Source organism: Epinephelus lanceolatus, chromosome 17, assembly GCF_041903045.1.
Source record: "Epinephelus lanceolatus isolate andai-2023 chromosome 17, ASM4190304v1, whole genome shotgun sequence".
NCBI lineage: Eukaryota > Metazoa > Chordata > Actinopteri > Perciformes > Serranidae > Epinephelus > Epinephelus lanceolatus.
Window position 1 is genome coordinate 31,128,877 of NC_135750.1, and position 21,975 is coordinate 31,150,851.

Genomic DNA, 21,975 nt, shown 5'->3' on the forward strand with positions numbered 1-21,975 from the left:
ATGCAAACTCTTGCCTATTTTACAATCAGAAATGGATCTTAAACACAAAGTTCCACATCACATCAGCTGCACCATCTTGGTTGTTTTTGAAAGTTTCTGAGCAGCACTCCTCTTTGCTAAGCTAGGTTTACGCTTGCTATAGTGTTTTTAGGTATGCAAGCCAAAATGTTTTGCATAAAGCAGTTGTGACCGGCTGGAAATCTGGCTGAATTGGAGGGGAACCAGACCCATCTGCCAGAGCAAATACAACATGAGCTTGCAGATTCATCTAGTCCCCAGGCTATGTCCCCTTAAAATCTACGGAACGATTCACCTTATTTGAGCTCATTATTTTGGCTTTATGTCTCACAACTTTACTGTTTTGATCACTCACATCATTTAACAGCAGTAGGCAGCTGTTCTCAGCAAAACAGACTTAAAAACCCACTGTACCCTATCTACTCAACACCCAACCAGGGAGACAAATTTAGTGACTAGCTGATGAACACAGTGGAGCATTCAGCAACTGAACAGCGAGATATTTGCCCTCCAGAGGTAGTGGAGATCAAAACTGAGCTAAAAGGAGAGTAACTATCATGCTGCTCCATGTCTTCTGGCTGTGTAAATGAGCAAGTGCAAACTAACAAGTTCACCATATCAATGTAAAAAGTAAAGTTTCATTCTGTTCTGTTATTTAAATGATAATTAATCTGCTTTAAAGCTGAAATAATAATACATTTATAGAAGTATTGGATCAAATTCTTTGTTTTCTCTGCTCCAAGACATTAATTAACGCAGGTTTAAAGTGAGCCTAACTTTTAGTAATAATTACAAGATAATGGTAAATGCTAAAACATAGTTTAACAACAGCATGAGTAGATATGAGTCATAATGCTGGGGAGCTGACTCAGTAATGTCAGTTGCACCTATCCAAAGTTTGTGAAAATTGGCAAACATAAGCCACCACTGGTCAGATGGAGTAAGGCTCCAAAACCCCTCACTATTAAACTGAGCGTTTTATTGCTTATGAATTCAACTTTTTATTTGTAAGAGAAAGATTGTGTTATCTTCTTTAAAAAGTGACATATTTTCCCTTTTATAAAACAGATGCAAAAACAGAGTATAAAGTGAGAACTCTGTGACCCATGACTGTACTTTAGTTACATCCAGTAGCTTAGTAGGGAATGGAGAATCACTGTTACCGTACTGTAAACTAGACTTTACAGTATCTTTATTTTAATCTCTCTCTGTGTTCACATCGTCATTTTGAAATAGTGTGCCAAAGCCGTTCCACAATCCCTCTCTCTGCACTAACCCCTGAGTAAACCTTAAAACCTGCAGGCAAGGCTCAAACCTTTTATTGGCCAATACAACCCATCTTAAAAAAATCTGAATGTGTGTGCTTTTGTGTTTACTCTGACTGTTGTAGTGTTCCTTTGTTGTCTGACCGCACCATAGAGCAATGCCTTGCAACAAACAGGCCTGGCTTTTAACTGCAGCAAGACGGTCACATTATATGACTTGTGTCATTCATTCATACTCTAATTCATTCATCCTTTGGTCCTTTTATTCATTCAACAGTCCGTTTTCCCTCCCTCGCTGCAGTTATTTACTCAGTGGAGCTGGAGAGACAGGCAGCAGAGTACTGAGTGATCAGCGCATTCCTGTCACGCCATTCCACGGCTCATGAATCACTTGAGTTGAAAGAAAAAGAAGCTAAGGATCTATTTGTATTACTGTGTGTTTATGTAATGTACAGTACAGGCCAAAAGTTTGGACACACCTTCTCATTCAATGCGTTTTCTTTATTTTCATGACTATTTACATTGTAGATTCTCACTGAAGGCATCAAAACTATGAATGAACACATGTGGAGTTATGTACTTAACAAAAAAAGGTGAAATAACTGAAAACATGTTTTATATTCTAGTTTCTTCAAAATAGCCACCCTTTGCTCTGATTACTGCTTTGCACACTCTTGGCATTCTCTCCATGAGCTTCAAGAGGTAGTCACCTGAAATGGTTTTCCAACAGTCTTGAAGGAGTTCCCAGAGGTGTTTAGCACTTGTTGGCCCCTTTGCCTTCACTCTGCGGTCCAGCTCACCCCAAACCATCTCGATTGGGTTCAGGTCCGGTGACTGTGGAGGCCAGGTCATCTGCCGCAGCACTCCATCACTCTCCTTCTTGGTCAAATAGCCCTTACACAGCCTGGAGGTGTGTTTGGGGTCATTGTCCTGTTGAAAAATAAATGATCGTCCAACTAAACGCAAACCGGATGGGATGGCATGTCGCTGCAGGATGCTGTGGTAGCCATGCTGGTTCAGTGTGCCTTCAATTTTGAATAAATCCCCAACAGTGTCACCAGCAAAACACCCCCACACCATCACACCTCCTCCTCCATGCTTCACAGTGGGAACCAGGCATGTGGAATCCATCCGTTCACCTTTTCTGCGTCTCACAAAGACACGGCGGTTGGAACCAAAGATCTCAAATTTGGACTCATCAGACCAAAGCACAGATTTCCACTGGTCTAATGTCCATTCCTTGTGTTTCTTGGCCCAAACAAATCTCTTCTGCTTGTTGCCTCTCCTTAGCAGTGGTTTCCTAGCAGCTATTTGACCATGAAGGCCTGATTCGCGCAGTCTCCTCTTAACAGTTGTTCTAGAGATGGGTCTGCTGCTAGAACTCTGTGTGGCATTCATCTGGTCTCTGATCTGAGCTGCTGTTAACTTGCCATTTCTGAGGCTGGTGACTCGGATGAACTTATCCTCAGAAGCAGAGGTGACTCTTGGTCTTCCTTTCCTGGGTCGGTCCTCATGTGTGCCAGTTTCGTTGTAGCGCTTGATGGTTTTTGCGACTCCACTTGGGGACACATTTAAAGTTTTTGCAATTTTCCGGACTGACTGACCTTCATTTCTTAAAGTAATGATGGCCACTCGTTTTTCTTTAGTTAGCTGATTGGTTCTTGCCATAATATGAATTTTAACAGTTGTCCAATAGGGCTGTCGGCTGTGTATTAACCTGACTTCTGCACAACACAACTGATGGTCCCAACCCCATTGATAAAGCAAGAAATTCCACTAATTAACCCTGATAAGGCACACCTGTGAAGTGGAAACCATTTCAGGTGACTACCTCTTGAAGCTCATCGAGAGAATGCCAAGAGTGTGCAAAGCAGTAATCAGAGCAAAGGGTGGCTATTTTGAAGAAACTAGAATATAAAACATGTTTTCAGTTATTTCACCTTTTTTTGTTAAGTACATAACTCCACGTGTTCATTCATAGTTTTGATGCCTTCAGTGAGAATCTACAATGTAAATAGTCATGAAAATAAAGAAAACGCATTGAATGAGAAGGTGTGTCCAAACTTTTGGCCTGTACTGTACATATGTTTGTGCAGGAGCCATTATGGTCCTTGCAATATTACAAGCAATGCACAGCTCTGAAAGAACAAGTCTAAATATTGTCATTAGCATTTCAACACTGACTAAGTACATTATATACCAGCAGGCCCTCACACAGAACAAGATATTTTGTTCTATAGGGAAATTCATTTTGTCAGGGCAGAAAAAATGTGGAAAAGAACAAAACAAAACAAAAAACAGAAAAATCATTTATAATTTAGCAACTTTTGGTTTGTGATGCACATGGAGAGGACAGCACAGAAAATGACAAACAGCAGTTGAAGCACATAAAACAGAAAGAGACAGGGCAATGACTTTGTGGGCTAAAACTCATAGTCCAGATTTGGTGGAAGAGGTTCACATTCGTCATGGTCATTGACACCTCTGGCCCATTCAGACATTAAAGCAAACTATGCAGCATTCTCCCAGGAAGTAATGTATAGACTCAGAATAGTAATGTCTCTAAATCATCACTTATGGCCTACTAGAAGTGTAGCAGCGTATTTATCTAAAGAGACTCCGCCCTCTGTCTGTATTCATTTTGCTGTGTTCTGGACATTTCTAGGTCTGCAGCCCCCAACCTATAAGTGCACAGGTGAGGTCAGGACTTTATAGAAAAGGTAGTGATCAGACTGAAAGCAGCCCGTATCCAAGAGACGCTACAAAAATTGAGGGCACAGCATCGAAAAACAAGAGTGAATCTGGAGTTGGACAGGAAGGTGCCTGCGGTTAGCTTAGTTAGCTTACTTCAGCATTGTCTTTCCCATTATAACAAATGTAACATTCCTACAATAGTATCTTGCAGTGTACATACAAACAAGTAACTATCAATTCCTGCATATACCTTTCACTTTATAGTATTGAAATTAGTGGTCCATAAATTTATTAGTTAATCGACAGTTGGACCCTTTTGATAATCAATGAATCATCAGCAAATACAGATACCACACATTTACCAATTAAAGTTCCACAAATGTGAAATGTGCTTGTTATTCTGTTTTATATCACTACGGGTGATTTCACTCGGTCCTTTTCATACCTCTAACTGGACTCAGCAGTGACACAGCATTTTTTGCGCAAATGTGAACACTCTAAGACAACTCAGACCTCTCGATTCACTTCAAGTCCATGGTACGGTTCACTTAATCTGTGACTTTTGAGTGCAAAGCTCTCCAGGTTCGCTTTGCTCTTTGCCATTGTATTTAGCCCTCTTGATCACATGCTATTGCACTGAGACACTTGAAAAAAACAGACGAAACTATTACGGCTTGTAACACTTGCAAGGACACAGGATGAGGAGTAGTTTGGTCCATGAAAGATACTGCACTTCTTCAAATGTGGAATGTAGAATGCATCAAACTGCAACAGTCTACAGTACACGGAAACGCTATGGTTTCCTCCAATTCTAAGTTGAAAAGCGAGGGGCTTCATAACCACACTGCAGTACCACATCAAAGTAAAGACAAAACTATGTTAATATCTTATATATAGGCTATAGTGTGAACAGAAAGAGGACTAAGGCCCCATCAGAGCTGCAGTTGACCAGAAACAGAACTGAGTTTGGTTTGTTTAAGAAGGACTACATGTGAAAACACCCTAAATACCACACAAAATAAATTAATATAATAGATGCAGCATTTACCTCTATGGGCACATATTTTAAATAAGGCATTCAAGACATATAGCTCTTCTTACATACTAGAGGTATTTTTACACCGAAACCCCTGAATAATAAGAACAAACTCATTATACCAAGTCAATATTAGTGAATCTGTTACTTGTATAAACACAGCCCACATTTTTTTTAATCTTCCACTTTGTATTCAATGGCAAGAAACAGTATAATGCGTCTACTCATGCTGTGTCCAGCCTTGTAACACTCTGGGTACTTTGTACATTTAAAGACCTTCATTTTCAACAGGTAGTGTTCTCACTAGAGGAGCTCAGCCACTCATTAAACAGACCCCAAGGGGCATTGAAGGGATCTCTCAATAGAGCTTAGCAATGGTAGTCTCCGCGGTTACACAGTTCAAAACAAACCCAAGTTACCATCCCAACACCACCGGGCCTTGGAACACGCAGCCCAGCTTATTCACTCTGTGTAGCTGTGGTGACAGGACCTATGCCTTCTCTACAACAGTGGCTGACTGACTGGAGAAGGTCCAGTTATTTATTCCCATACCCCCCAAAGGCTGGGCAGGGACTCACTCCTTAGATGTTAACTCCTAATTTCCAATTGATCAGCCGCCCAACCACCCAGCTGACAACATGACTGGGTTTCTATGTATGCCCTCCTCTGTTGTGGTAATTCACACAGAAAAAATGTGGGCAAAAAATAACCTGTCATTCATTTGTAACTTGACACATGATGAGACTACAAGTCAATAATTCCCACTGCATGTTCATGCCACCACACTAGTTTTAATTCTACTGGGTGACCATAAATAGAACTTCTGTTAGGATGTTGTAACACTTTGTTTCTAAAATAGCAAGAGGAAGTAACAAAGGGTTTGTACACAACTGTATTGACATGACATTTGGCTTGTAATTTTGCCAAAGTTTACTCCTGTAATAACGACAATAATAGATGTGTAAGGATAGCAAAGGGTCCAAGGACGCTCAGGAGTTAATATTATCTATGCAGCTGCCTTTGTGAGCAGTGAGAATGAACCAAAACAGTGAAGTTATGGACTAGAAAACGAAAACAATGAGCTGATAGTAGGGCTGGGTATCCTTTAAAAAATTATGATACCAACAGATTACTTCATTTAATACCTATAATCTGAATGGAGTGGTGTGTAGTATAGCGATATGTCCAAATGTTTTGGTGCCATCTGGGCATACTGAACTGCCAACTCCGTCAAACACACCGTGCACTACTTAACCACACCACAGACCATATGGTTTGTTACTGGTGTGCGAGTGGAGCTCCGCGCCAAGGACAGTTGAGAGAGTTCACTCACCTGCACATACAGGGCTAACTGTTAGCATAACAAGACCAACATTATCTAACAGTTAGGTTTAACAACAGAGTCAAGCTGTTTTGGTGTTGGTGTGAGTTTGTTGAGACTGTTTAACGGCTCAGTGTTGGATGGTAGCTGCTGCTGCTGTGTTAGTTCCTGCTAACTGGACAGATGGTGAACTGAACGGTAGCATGGAGGACAGAGGCTACGGACACGGCAGCAACAGAAAGTTTTCTGGCGGGGAGTCCAGTATCAGACCCCCGACGCAAAAGGGATTGAATGCAGGTACTGTTTGACTGGAGACATTTTCTTTTTTTTGGTCAATATCTTAAAAGTACTGAGTACCAATACCCAGCCCTAGCTGATACATGCTAAAATGCTCTACAGACCTGAAAGAAACTGCAGAGTAAGATAAAAATTCTTTGTGGGTTATCCAGAAAGAGTGGCTCATTTCACAAAGAGATAGTCATGTGATCCATTGTTAACACAAATATTGATTATAGCTGCTTTAATGTTTCACAGACAATCGGGGGAAACAATTCAGGGAGCAAGATCAACATTTCATTTATCCCAAATTTACATGAAGGTGCCTTTTACAGTCAAGGTTGTCGGATCGTAGAAAAGCAAACATGAATGAGAGATGTGGGTGGTCAGAGTTAAACTTGACAGATTTAGGTCAGCGGCCGGCCAGGGTGAGTGGGGACACATCAGACAGCTGAATGTGTCTGCTTTGCTCTCCGTGCATGGTATACATTGTATGCAATCCAATAAATGTGTTTGTTTGGCTAAAAGCCTTTTCTTGAAGCATAAATCTGAGGATATAGATGTGAATGTCTCGGATACGGACAGCTGCGGAGCAGCACGTACCATGACATCATAGGGATGTCAGACTAGAGCTTTTAATCACAAAGCAGACAATGAGCTCCCTTTTCTCTTTCTACACATTTCTGTGTGTGTTGATCAGGCTTGCCCGTCACTAAACAAAACTCCTGCTTGAATCTGCTTAAATCAACAACTCTCCAATATCATAAATGCATTTTTTTTGGAAAAGGAAAAAAGAAGTGGTAATGTCCTTGAGCTACAGCGACGTGATGTGAATAAACTCAGTGGGAACTGTTCAAGGAATTACAAGTTCCTACAAGACACTTTTAAATGAGGCCTCTGACAGCTTGGCACACAGACAGGGTGATTGATGGGTCTCCTTACCTGCAGAGAGGTAGCTCTGAGGAAGCTGTTGTGACACATGAGGAGTGAACAGAATAAACAGCTGGAACTTTCAACCTTTCAGTGGCTGGGTCCGCATGTTCCCTTGTTTTGATCGACACTACTGCACACTGCTCTGTAATTTTGACGTTATGTCACACTAACTGTTCTGAGCATTTCTGCAGAAGTAATATCCTAACACAGACTAAGGTTGGAGCAACACTGTCTTATCAGACAATTTGGCAACACTGGTCACACTTGAAATATCTCTGCAAACACACAGGACATAGTTGGTTTTAAAAATATATATATATACATACATCTTTTTAAATTATTTAACTTCAGTCATGCAACTAGAAAAACATTTCAGCACAAATGTTAGAAAACCATTAAGATTACAAAAGTAATCAGCTCCAGGGGTTATAAACACAAGCCTTTCCCTATTCCTGATGTGCGTCTATCATGCTCTGCAGCAGAGTTTGCTGTAGGCCCTGTTCATACTTGTACAATGCCCCCTGTTGGAAATGTGCTGCCTCAGTTATTTACAGTTATGTAAGCTCAGTTAACTTTACAGTTGCAGATATATTTTTCTCTAATTTATTATATCAGTAGCTGATTGTTGCTGCAGCTGACAGTTTTCAATGCCGCAAAATGTTAAACTGAGATGTTTGCAAATTCACATTTTGCAGCGAACAATAAATGCACTAATCTTGGTAATCTCAAATGTATTCTTAAGGCTTTAGATTTCAACAAACACGCAATAACTATTACCCAACTCTTAGCATCACGGCTCTTGTTGGGATATTGTGTGGAGCTATTGTGTTCCAAACACTTCCAAGCCAGCCGAACAGACATGAAGAGCCCTTTAAATGGATGTGAGGATTAGGGGTGTAACTGGCTCCTCTGGGGGAACGCTACACATTCCCTAAGGGGCTGAAATTTCTTCACTGCACCATTCCCAATACCCCCACACCCTTTGCTCATACAAAAAAAGCGGCAGGAAAGGCTCTTTAATTATGGGAGGTGTGTGCGTGATGTGATTTCTTTTTAAGCATAATAACCCGGGCTGTAATTAAAAGCATTTGAAGCGCCCGACGACTGTCACTCAAAACCTGTGAACCACATCTGCTAGAGGGCAGTCTTACACTTCCAGCTGCTCCTCTAGCCAATGAGGAAAGCAATGGTAACTTAAGTAGAGGTAGGCTGGCCTGAAATGTTTATTCATCATGAAAGAAGACTCATATGATATGGTGTTATTACCTGTCTATGAGCTGTCTTACTTCCAATGCCAACAAAAGTACATGACCTGCAATACTTTAAGCATACTATCAGTACTTCTCATGCCACTTCACTTTACCAAGTAAATAGTACTGAAAAAGGTATATTTTTTAAATGATAGTTTACGGATATATGTGCCTGGTTGCATGTGAATTATCTCAAGTATCTTAAATATTAAACAACAGACATTAGCTTCTTTTCTGGCAACCAAGGGAAAAAATCACTTGACCCAACCTTTGCCTGGTATGTGATTCTTAGAGGACACAGACAGTAAAAGACAACACTGATTAATTACCCAGGGTGCAGTGGATGTTAAGTTGGCCTACTTTGTGTTGTTGTAGTTGTAAAAAATTTGCTCCAAGGCAATTGATTCATCATCACGAGGACAGTAACAGAGGTGGGGAGGAGCCGCACAGCTCTGATCTAAGGCTCACTGCACACCTAAAAACAGTGTGGTTAGGATGTAAAAGCAGCTGCATTGAGTGTTATTTCTTCTTGGCACTTCACATACTCTACTTCCTACACAGAGCATGCAAAGGTCAACCCAGGCTAAGTAAATGTCCATCAAGTCCTTGCAAAGACCTGTTTGTGCTACAATATCCAAACGCAGCATTCTCTGATCTGATACAATTCCTGAATCGCATGTTTGAAATATCATTCACGTCCAAGAAAAACCTAAGTCTGCATGACTGCAGAAAACATTAAAGCCTTGGCATAATCATCATCATTTACTGTTGATATTTGTTTTTATGAGATTCAAAATGATAGTCCATTCAAAAGAAACACATCTGTTGTTTATGTTACCTAAGGCTGGCACAAGTTCAAGGCATTTGGCTGAGAATGGAGGTAGATGACTGAGCATGTGGTGCTTGATTAGTCTGCTGTTCTCTGCAGCACCTGAGGCGCATGTACGTAGTGTCAGAAGAACTAAAATTGAGCACATAAAATGAACAGAGTTAAATTGGTAAAGGAGGACCACAAGATTTTTGACTCACACACTGATCAACGGATGAGATTGTTAAAGTAGAAATTAACCTGAAATCAATTTACAGTTTGCCACTTGTTGAGATATTTATGTTTCTTATCTGTCTTATTTACATTAAGAAATGACAACAGCCTGAAGTCAGTTTCTGGCCGAAAATGATATAAATGAGAAACTTTGCGTCTAATGTACAGGCCAATATCAGTATCAAAAATACATTAATTCTTTGTGATCGGATGAAGGTAACAAAGATACAAACCAGAGACAAATATTTACAGCTATTTTAAAACCCTTTACACCAAAATATGTAATACTGTACCAACTCATGAGCAGCAGCTAAGTATTGTAAACATTGGAGTAAGTGGGACAAACTATGTAATGATGATACCGATTCTAAATTATTAGAAGCATCTGCACAATGACAATGATGTATGTGATTAGACTGCTTCATTAGTCATCACACTTTGATCAAACATCTCAATCACCCTCAGCTTTATCACCTTATTTACCCCTGATCACAGTTGGGTATAAACTAATCATTAGTTAAAGAAACTGCTTTTACATTTATAAAAACACCATATTGATTTAAATTCTCCTTGTTAAAAGGTTTGGTATGTAACTTTTTATTATTCGCACTCATCTTTTTTCATTGCCAATAGGTGAACAGAGTGTAACATAACTAAAAACTGAGACCTTCCTCAACTTTCTGAGCTGCCTGCAGCAGCCTGAGGACTGATTTCTTTCAAAAGGACTCGGGGGAAATTTTCTGGGAAAATCCAAAGGATGTGATGTTTGAGAGCACACTCAAGTGCCTTGTCTCTCTTCAGCTCCCCTAAGGCTCCAATAGTGTGAGACATTAGCTTAAGTTACCTTAGAGAAATGGAGTCAGTTAATGTCAATATCAAATGAATGGCATCCACCACAACACAAATTCTAGACATGCTGCGTTTCGGACATGTTTTACAGTAGTGGCCTGGAGATGGACCTTCAGTTACAGCTGTGGCAATTTGGATTCAGTCAGCACTGGCTGTCCTGTCCAGTCCGTCTCCAGAGCTACTGTCCACTTAGCTCCCGGCAAAGTAGTGGCCTAGCAGCGGGGAGTGCAGCAGAAGGACTGTGGGGTGTCCTAGCTAATTCATGTTTCATTTGCGGTCTGACACACAGATAAGTCATCAAATTCAGTGCCCCATATCATAAATTCAGCGCTCCAAGTACTGGAAAATTCCTAGAGGAAACAATGACGTATGAATTGTGATCCTGTGGTTTTAGCAGGCTAATGTTAGCTATTGTAAGTTTGCTTGCTGATGCAGATGACTTGCTAACTAGCAAACATAGCAAAATACTGTCTTGAGTGGATAACACCAGCTAATGTTACAGTCATTTGTTCACAGCGCCAAGGCTGGTTTGCAAATTACTTTATCGGCTAACATTACAAATCAACCAACACCAGGTTCATGCAGTGTAGCTAAGTTACAGCAAGACGGCTAACCTTGGCTTGCTTGCTAACATTACTGCTATGGTGGCTGGCTAGCTTGCCAAAATACTTCATCAACTAACATGATCCATCATACTTATGTATTTTGACAACAGGATGCTGATTGCAGGTCACTTAACTGGCGACAGTGTCATTAAAACCAAGGATTTTCTGAAAGTTACATATAGAAACTACAACTTGAAAATGAGATAAGGGATTTTGTATCAAAGATGCTTGGTGTATATAGTAAAATATATGTGTAAAGCAGCAGAAGATATGAAATCTTAATTAAATATGTAGCTGGCATATTAAAATAACAGGAGCCTATTGACATTGGCACAATTTATTTTCACAAGATATTTTCTCCAAATATTGGAGGTTGTGATTCAGAACTATGAAGCCGATAACCTTAAATTATTGATGCAAGGTGAAGGAGAGTTTCACTAGGAGAAAACAACTCCAGAAATTGCGGTGATGTGATCAGCCAGATCGATTTTTACTGGAGAAGACATCATTCTGCTAGTGTTGTATAAACTATAAAAACATCAGTCCACTTGTGATTGCTCAGCGCTGTTACAGAGTAGAGGTCCATACCAGTGGGCCCAAAAAATTTGTCACATTTGCACATTCTAATTTTCATTTGCACATGTGAGAGAAGTGCTCGGGCTGTAGAGCCCTGTTAGGTCTTACTACCACCATTCAGGTGCAATTCATGTTCACCTCAGACACAGAAAGACTTATGCAGATGCATTGTGGATTCCTTAAAAGGAGTAGAGGGTACATGAGGAATTGGGACAAACATGTATATTCATGTGGAACAGTGTGTGATTAATGAACAAACTGATGGCAAGTCTGATGAACTGTACTATGAGGACAGAGTGTTCTGGCAAATTAATGAACGGCATGGGAGAAATGATCCAAAGTACTGGCTGTGATCAAAGGTCCAAGTCTGCCATGTGAAATTAATACCTGTTTTATAAGTTAGCCAGGGACAGTGTGAGTGCGTGTGTGCAGTTTAAAAATTGGTGACATTTTGTGTTAAACTTCGTGTAAGTGTCTAAATCCTGCAAACTTGAATACAACAAATGTCAGTATGTCAGTATCAGTATGACTTTTGTGCCTTGCACGTTACCATGTTAGAATCTGTTGTAACAAAAGTGAGTTTGGATAATAGGATAATTTTGAAGAATCTGCTGCGAGCACAGTGAGGTAATTCCTATGTGAGGACATGTTTTTGAGATGTGTATAATTACTGATTATATAACGGGATCTCCCAGCTTCTAAAGTACTCACCCTCCCTCACTCTCGGCTTCCTCTGAGCTCCGACCGCCAGCTCTGGCCCCGGCGATGGTGCCTGCAGCCCTTTTCCTTCGTGTTGGTGTGGTCCTGTGGAGAGGGCTGGCTCGACGCCCCTCATCCCGTCCCCTCAGCTCTTCCCTGACTTGATCCTGCAGCGTCGGCAGAGCACTCTTCAATGACTTCATCTCCTCCTTTAGCTCAGACACGCACTGGATCAGGGCCTCAAGGCGCTCCAGCACCTCAGCCTGACCCGTAGGCAAACCTGGACCATCCACCACCATGATGCCAGGCCCCTGTTCATTAGTGCGGTTGAGGTAGAACCCTGGCCATGAGCTTCTTCGCCTTGACCTAAAGCCTTGATAACACACCACAGCCAAACTGATGCCAGCCACTCCAGCCAGAGCTCCCAGAACCAGCACCTTACTGTCTGCCTGGGCCATCCTGCAGGCCTGCAGAGGACAGACAAAAATAACAAGTTTTAAGCTACTGACTTCACCAATATTTTGCAGACACTGCATAACAAAAACATGAAAAATGAAAATTGTGGAAATATTTTTTTTAAAGTGACTTTATATCATAGCTTAGACTGTAGATTACTTTGGCAATTTATCAAAAAAAAAATTTAGTCTATAAAATGTAAGAAAATTGTTAAAATTCCTGTCGCAATTTTCAAAAGCCCAAGATGATAGCTTCAAATTGCTTGAATTTTCTGACTAAAATTACAAAACCCAAAGATATACAGTATCAATTTACAATGAAACGAAACACTGAAAAGCAGCAAATCCTCACATTTACTAAGCCACAGCATGCAAATGTTTGGCATTTTGGCTTAAAAAAAGTCAGAAACTATTAATTTATTTCTACAATTGTTGTCTATTGATCTGTCAAGTGTCTTGTCAGTTAAAAATGCCATTTTAATTTCTTCAATACATAAAAATCTACTAGTTTGAGATTATTTTTAACCATCTCACTTTATTCAACTTCGTATCAACTAATCTTTGAAATTGATATTAGGTCTGCAAGTTAGCCAGAGTGTGGGAGTATGTTCAGTTTAATAATTAATATTTTATGTTAGGTATTATAGTACTGTGACTAATAAATGGCCATAACAAGTGCAAGTGATGACACTCATGAAATATGAACACAGAGAGAGTTACAAAAAGTAACTCATAGTAAGCTGACACCTAGATGGATATTACTGTTAGACAAACACAATAGCAAAATTAATATCTCACTGGCTGACAGGATCAGTGTTTGCTGGTGGGTAGCTTAGAGTTGCAGACTACACTGTTATTAAACAGTTATAACTTGAATAAAATACTGATTGCAATGTTTCAGGTCACTAAGTCTGAAGCAAAATGACACAGTAATGTGAAGCTTCTCTAAAAAGCATACTTTTGCTTTCTATTTCTGGACATCATTCTCCCCGTGTGTGTCCTCGAAATCCCTCCTGTAATTTCAACACCAAGTGAGTGACAGCTTTTTTCACGGTTATCCAGTGACCATGCCCTTTAACCAACTCAACAATTTACCTCTGTCCTGCTTCAGGTGAGGAGCCCCTGCTGCTTTAGCAAACGTTATGGTGAGCTAACGGAAAGCTAATGTAATAAACGACTGACGAGAAAGCGATAACCTCAATGAAAACGAACAGACAACAACAACAACAACGTTAAGAATGTCTGACCACCTAGCAAAGATAATTGGATCAACACACTAATCACACAGCGTGTTAGCCATAAGACACAGTAACAGCAGCTCTCTAACGTTTAAGCCTGAACACATTAAAATGCAGCGTCTGACGGAGTCTCCAGCATGTGTCACCCTTATTAACTTCATACCGTCATTATTAATGTTAATTACATTGATTACCTGCCAATGACAAAGTCTTGCTGCTAGCTAAAAGTCGCCAAACGTTGAGCTAACAGTCAAACACAGTTACTAACCAAGGTTAAACGGTTAAAAGGCGTTCAAATGCGCACCTTAAGTAAAACAGCGTCACAACAACACGTTACAAAAGCATGTTCTTTCTAAATTACAGCCAAATTGACAATAGAGCTCTTACTGCACAGGTAAGGAAGGGAGGCACTTCTGTTGACTTGACAGCTCGATGGTGTAACCGTCAAAACATCCCGTGTGCGCTCAGGAACAACCATAAAGCGTTCCGGGCTTCACTTCCGTCAACCTCACTGCTAAAAAGACTTACGACTTATTTGTGTGGTTGACGCAAAAAAAATCCTCATCAAATAATCATTTTTTTTTATTTAAGCTGATCTTACTAGGAACTCCAACCTTTTAAATTCGTGTTATTAATCAATCAATCAATCAATCAATTAATCAATCAATCAATCACATTTATTTATAAAGCCCAATATATCACAAATAACAATTTGCCTCAGAGGGCTTTACAGCATACAACATCCCTCTGATGTTGCCGCCTCCCTGAAACCGAACTGATACATATCAAGTGAAAAGAGATCCAAATTTCCATTAGGTGTAGATCGTTGACAGATTTCTGATCTATCCATTGTTACCTCTTGCTTTTTAAGTACTGCTGGTTAGACCAGCAAGGTGATGATGTCTAGAAAAAAAAGAAATGAATAAACATTCAAGTCCTTGTTCTAACAATTTGGTACCTCTCATTAGTACTCCAGTCTATATACTATGTTTCAGAACATTTCATGAATTATATTGCACAAGGAACTACTAATCCATCTTGATGTGTGAGGGCCTCCTGTATGGGTTGACCTTTTTAGTTATTTTTAGCACTGATTGTGCACTCACAGTACAACTTTTGTTTGCATCTTCCACAGGACATATCCATTTACTTACTGTACCCTGACCTACATATACTGACAGCATATACTGTATAGTCCTATCCTTTACATGAACTACAGAAAAATCCTCTTTTAATACCTTGATAAAACTACAACATCAATTTTTTCCCTTTTCAATACATGTTATAATAAGCTTTGAGTGTGTATTTTTGTTTTAATGATAGAATGTAGCTGTAGTGGTACATTTCAACCTATTTGGATGGTTTGCTTTAGAACTGTATTCCTTGAAAAGAGCTGTCTTTCATCAACCTTATCTCTGCGACAAGTGAGTGAATAATCAGTGAGCAGCAGCAGTGCAAGGAGTGTTACATAGCACTTGCTATATGAACAGGTAATAATAACAGCATTTAAAGGGACTCATTAATCATCAACAGTTAATTTATGAGTTTAATTTAAAGTAGAAAGTTTTCAGTCTCATTTGCCCCTATCAATAAGTCATGATCTTACATATTATAAAACTATAAATCAAATTTATGCTGCTCTAAATTATTATTGTGTAATAAGAAGCTCAAACAAAGACCTACCTCGATGATTCACTCCTCTCACAAGTGAGTCCCTGCAGTGATCTTGGGCAGAATGTGCACCAGGATTTAAAAAAGTTACTGAACACTCGTATTATCACATTAACCTTGGACCAGGTCAGTGAACATAGAGCTGTCCTTATAGGGTTTGAGTCAAGTGTTACAAATGTTATTTCCTTTGTTTAACTACTGATAGACTTCATGTTTTCCATATAAAATCCATAGGTAAAACCCCACTTCAGATACAACAGCACACTTTTTTGTCTATTTGTGATTTTTTTTTTTTTGACATCTTGTACTTATGTTTCACATTTTTGTTAGATGCTTGTGTTTTTCTTTTTTCATTTTATCTTTGTCAAATGCACAAACAGATGAATTTACGATTAACGGTTTGGAAAACTTTACATCTGAAAAACTCCCAAAACAAAACAAACAATGACCTCGATGACCTTAAGCATTATTTCATTAAGTTATTTAAGTGGGATCACTGTGTTTATTTGACTTGGCAGAAGTACTGGAACTCTCTAAGTGGTTATTGTTTTCAGCCTATAGAGAGGTAGAAAGCTGTACTTGCTTAGAAACAGAGGTAACAGGGAGTTCCCTTGCATAATGTGATGTAAGGATTGCTACGTGCAGTTTCTTCCCTGCTCTCTGAACACAGTATTGTTCCATAGCCCACAGCCTGCATTCTGCCTGCACAGGGAACAAAAAGCCCACCTGAAACCTGAAGGCATGGCGGCACAAAAAAAAAAAAAAAGCTTGCCCAGCGGTTCTGGGTTGGCCCCGCAGACGTAGATATGCTGATAAGACAGGCGCATCCAGCCATGGCCTTGCTCCCATCGGGTCAAAGCCAGAAGATAAGCAGATATTGTCAACACTGTCGTTTTATCCACCCACCACACATCTGCCCAAACTCTCATACCACAGGGGGAGAAACAAAAGCACCCTCAGATTTGCTTTTGTGCACAGAAATAAGCCCTTTACAATTGTCAAATAATACATGGGAGAAGAATCAGGGTGAAATAAGGCATCACTATCAGGACTCTACTGACAGACCACAGAGTGTGAAGACTAATTGTTTGCTGTCAGTATTCTGCTCATGTGCATGAGGCATCTGCCTCAGTTGGAAGAAAACAAACTTCTGTAACAGGTGCGTGCCGTGTTTACAGATACTTTTAAGATTCATTCAGCCATAAAGATGTGGCAAGTGTTGTGTAACAGAAAGGCACAATACCACTCAGCTATAGCGTCTATGAGGAGTTGGGGAAGTCCAACTCATAGGCCTACACTTGCTTTACTGATGTCTATCTCAGCTGCAAGCACTCACTATTCTTGTCCTTAGGCCTACCGAGAGACTCTGCTAGCTACTGTACAAGGGTGTGTTACCAAGGAGATGAAAACTGTAACAAAAATCAACATAAAATTATGAATAGCCCTTGACAGGAACAGTTAAGACTGAAAGGTCTTAACTGGTGAGACTGTTGCATTTGAGCTCTGCCTTTAAGCAATTTCCATTTGAAAGTGATTTGTGCATTCACCTTGGAAATGTCAACTATCTGGCACTGCACTGATGGTTCATTGCCTTGTCCCTTTGTCTGATGATTGAGAATGGCTTGTTTGAAGGTACAGGTCTGGCTTTAGATGAATACTCAATCCATGGATGTATTAGAAGACTTGGATACAACATTTGAGGGGGGGGCCCCCATTTATTTATATGAAAGTTGCTCGGTGGCATATGTAGCCAAAAAAGTTCTGTTTCCATGATATGAAATTATCTAGATCTTTTGTATTATAGGGCCCACAGAGCAAGCACACTAGAGACTAAAGGCAGCTGAGCATGGCTGAGTGGCTAACTTCCACTGGCTGAAAGGCTAACTTCAGGTTTTGCATTCCGCTAACTTACCCATGCAGCTCTTCTACACTTTTGAAATCTCATCGAACCGAATGGATCAAATCGCGGGGCTTGTGTTGCTCAAATAAATTGATCCACTGATTTACACATGTTGCTTTCCCTATGTAAGTCTGTGGGGAAAAAAGTAGTTTTGGGCCTAATGGCATCTCGTGACGGAACTGGACAGTGTAGTTCCACTTTTGACCACTATGTAAAATTGCTTGCAAGTCCTGGCTCAATCTTCTGAGGGTATACCAGAAAGGAGAAAGTTTAGGGAAACTTTGGTTCTATGCACCGTCAGTTTAGGTCCACTGAAAGTGCTTGTTTTGCCACAGACAGGCTCATATTGTAATAATGACTGTCTGACAACATTACAGAAATGACCCTGCAGAGAAATAAAACATTTCCTTTCCCATCACTGGTCTGTTTGTTATTGTGACCAAGTCTCACTCAAGGAGAAGCCTGGTTCTGAAAACTTGCAAAAGGTGACTTGTTGCAGGAAAAAATGGTGGGAGTGTTTGTTGTGTTGCAGTACAGTTAAGTGTTGCTTGGTTATCTTGAAGATTTTCAGTGTCATGGTTGAATATTTAGTTGATTTCAACAATATGGAAAAGTCAGTGAGATTTCAGAGCAAGATTTCTCCTTGAGCAAGACTTGGCTATACACAATAACAAACAGATTGGATCAGCAAAAGGTAAAGAAAAATGTCTAATTTCTCTTTGGAGTGTTTTCCATAATGTTGTCAAACACTTGAAATAACAATATGAGCCTGTCAGTGACAAAAACAAGCACTTTAACTGGATGTAAATTGACAGCGCAGGGAATGCAGGGAATACACTGCAGCCTATTTCACTGCTACAGCTGCAACAGTCTCACTCAATACTGGACCAGTTTAAAAAAAATGTGTCTCCATAAGTCATTTAGACACAAAAACATGGTGAAATATAGTACAGGTTTAAAAAAATTAAAAGTTTCCTTTTAAATTGATCTACTGAACTAAAATACAGGAAATGCTGGCTCACAGAAAACCTCCTCACCTCGAAACCAGTTTCACCGAAAGTCTGGGTCTGTTGCCGGAATGGCAATTAATACCCTGAAACTCATTTACTGGCAGGTTAACTTGATCTTAACTCCTGATCCAAGGCTACTGTTTCAGGCTTCACCTTCCAACCATAAAGCTCAACCAGTGTTACCAATGTCTGACCCAACTGAAACCAGTCAGTGTGCACAGTGGTGTAGTGGTAATTGATGAGGTGGGTGTACTACTAGGTAGATAGGTAGGTTACTGATGAGGAAGTGGGCATACTCTCCTATATATTACAATGGCTTTTTAGCTGATAGGTGGGTATACTGTAACTGGATAGAAAAAGAAGTGGGTATACCCCGTATACCTGAGTATACCCTCCACTACACCACTGAGTGTGCAGTATTCCAGACAGAGGAACCTCTGTTGCGAGTAGTTCTCATCATAAAATTTGTTCATGGACATGGTTCTACCAGATGACCAGTGCTCACTTGACGTGAATTAAACCTGGTAAAAACCAGTGCAGTATACAGTATATCTGTTTTTCATTAAAAAAGATGCAGCATATTATTCCAAATGTTTATCTGTATTGTTTCAACCAGATGTGAAGATTTGCTTTATGGATTTAGTAGCCTTCCAGCACATGGGTCCTGGTATTGCATACATCTACATTCACATTTGTTCTGCCTGTGCACCTCTGCAGCAGCTCAAGTAACAGAGGTGGTGTGTTACCATTGTGTTATCTTGAGACAAGCAGTCAGATTGCCACTGTTTGCTGTCAGCTTTCCATTTCAGAATACTGTCTGCAAAGAAAAAGAGGCTGAACAAGAACTGGGTCATGAGAATACAGCTTTCTTACATGTAGACAATGTGCTGTCTTTCTCTGTAAAACACACACACACACACACACACACACACACACACACACACACACACACACACCTCACCTACCTTATTAAAATCCAGTTTCCCCTGTCTGACAGTCACTGCACCCTGCTGTAGCAGACAAAAAGAAAGATAGGCTACTGAATATCCTGAAACAAGAATGGTCACAAAACCTACACAATCATTCCTACATTCATAACATGCTAATGTTGGAAGCTCAGACTTTAAACACTTTTTCTTTAAGCTGGAACATATTTGTGTCTGTATGCATAGATGATGTAATGTTAGATTACCTAAGGACATGGTCCTACAGTGTTATCTGTTTATTGTTCCGTTGCCAAGGTCATGACTGACATCAAGTCACTGGAAAGTTCAAGTGGCTGTGGGACACTGAGTTAGAACAATATTGTGATGTTTTTTCTTGTCTTTTTTGCCAAGAAAAAAAAAAAAAACTTGCTGAATCAGTACCATAAATTGTTAAGTGTCCTTAGCTGGTTACACCACTTACAGTAGCGCTCACTTGGGCACCACACCCATGTGTCCAACTCATTATGTTTGACAGGTTGTTGTTTTAAAGCCTCCATTGATTAAATTTTACATCACTTACATCTGGAAACCCCAGTGACAGAATGTAACGAAGTACATTCACTCAGTTGGAGCTCAGCCCTACTTGTACTTAAATTGAGTTGCCTATTTCCATTTTACACAGACTGTATGAAAATAATGGATGTAGTCATCATGACGTCACCAGGTATGTGGACTCCCCTTTTAAAGCCTTGAGTCTGACATTTTGGCCGTAACTATCTTGGATTTTTTTGAGCTAGAAGTGACCATATTTGAGTGAGAGTCTGGAGCCATGGAGGAGTGAGGGATAGATCACGCTCATAGACTGTGATGAAGCCTCTTAGACAACCTGTCACTCAAAGCATCCACGCCCTTAATTATATGTAACAATTAAATAGCATTTAAACCGCTAATATATGAATAAAAGCATACCTTCCGTTTAGTGGTCATGAACAAGAAAATTAGCTCTAGAAATCATTTCTGCTGTAAAGTTGGCCATTTTAAGATGGGGGTTTATGGGGATTGATCCACTTTTAGAGTCAGCCTCAAGTGGCCATTCGAAGAACTGCAGTTTCTGGCAACTCAGCATTGGCTTCATTTTTCAGGCCTCAAGGCAAATTTGCATTTCCTAGGATTGCAAAGGCACAACCTGCCCTACTCTCCCTCTGATTGGCTGGTATTCACTGCCTTTATTGTTCAGGTTGGTTTGGTTAAGCAAGAGAAGTGAGATTGGTTCGGGTCAGGGTAAGCCAATCAGAGGCAGAGTAGGGCGATTTATGCCGTCACTGTCCTAGGAAATTTTACGCCTATGAGCTTACTGCTTGCCATTCTGTGCTACTTTAGACTTCTACTCCACTACATCTCAGAAAGAATATCCTACTTTTTTATCCACTATATTTATTAAACACATATTGCTACTTTCTACATTTAAAACATATGATGTGCTTACATGATGTGATGGAGTGCTATATCACAAATCTAACATATAAAGTATCTAAATATAAACTACAACATGAAAAACTCTTCATGTATTTGTTAGTGATAAAAACAGAATGACACAATATTCTAAAATAATATAACCATTTGAAAGGAGCGGTTCTGCATAAAGAGTGTGTTTTTACTTTTGATACTTAAGTATATTTTGCTGATAATACTTCTGTACTTTTATTTAAGTAACATTTTGAATTCAGGACTTTTACTTGTGAAATAGTATTTTTATTAATATTTTTACTTTTACTAAAGTAAAGGATCTTTGTACTGTACAGTTACGTGTGCACAGCCTATGTGCACTTTATATGTGCAAGTGCATAATCCATCTTCTTTTTTTCACATTTGAATTGTTAACATTTATTTTGCTGTAAGTAACTGACATTGACCTTCGACATTACAGTAATTTTGTAAATAATAAAATAATGATTACAATTTTCCGCATTTCCTTTGTAATTCATGCCTGTTTGAAGTGAAATGGAGATACTGCATAGTGTGCATATAAATGTGAATGAGAAACTTAGTTTGTGGTGTACAGACTGCCTCACAATGCTACACTGAACATTTAGGCAGGTGGTAGAGGGCCTGTTATTTTTGTGAAAGTGATGGACATTTTTGTAAAATTAATACTAAGGTTCATGTAAACTGCAACCAAAAGTGACTAAAAGAGTGACTAAGGTTATGACA

General features: G+C 39.7%; 1 protein-coding gene across 2 annotated transcripts in view; it reads right to left on the bottom strand.

Moving 5' to 3' along the window:
• rmdn2 (regulator of microtubule dynamics 2) overlaps window positions 1–15,989 on the bottom strand; it is a 55,307-nt gene extending 39,318 nt beyond the window's left edge. Inside the window, exons 1-2 of one of the 2 annotated variants that reach the window (XM_078176197.1) lie at window positions 15,941–15,989; window positions 12,577–13,031 (exon numbers count right to left, since the gene is read on the bottom strand). In XM_078176197.1, the coding sequence (XP_078032323.1) occupies window positions 12,577–13,022 (446 nt within the window). In that variant the 5' untranslated portion in view covers window positions 13,023–13,031; window positions 15,941–15,989. Of the gene's footprint in view, window positions 1–12,576; window positions 13,032–14,644; window positions 14,719–15,940 lie in introns of those variants that run through there. The other variant, XM_033613670.2, reaches the window with a different exon arrangement.
• Between the last annotated feature and the right edge of the window lie 5,986 nt (window positions 15,990–21,975).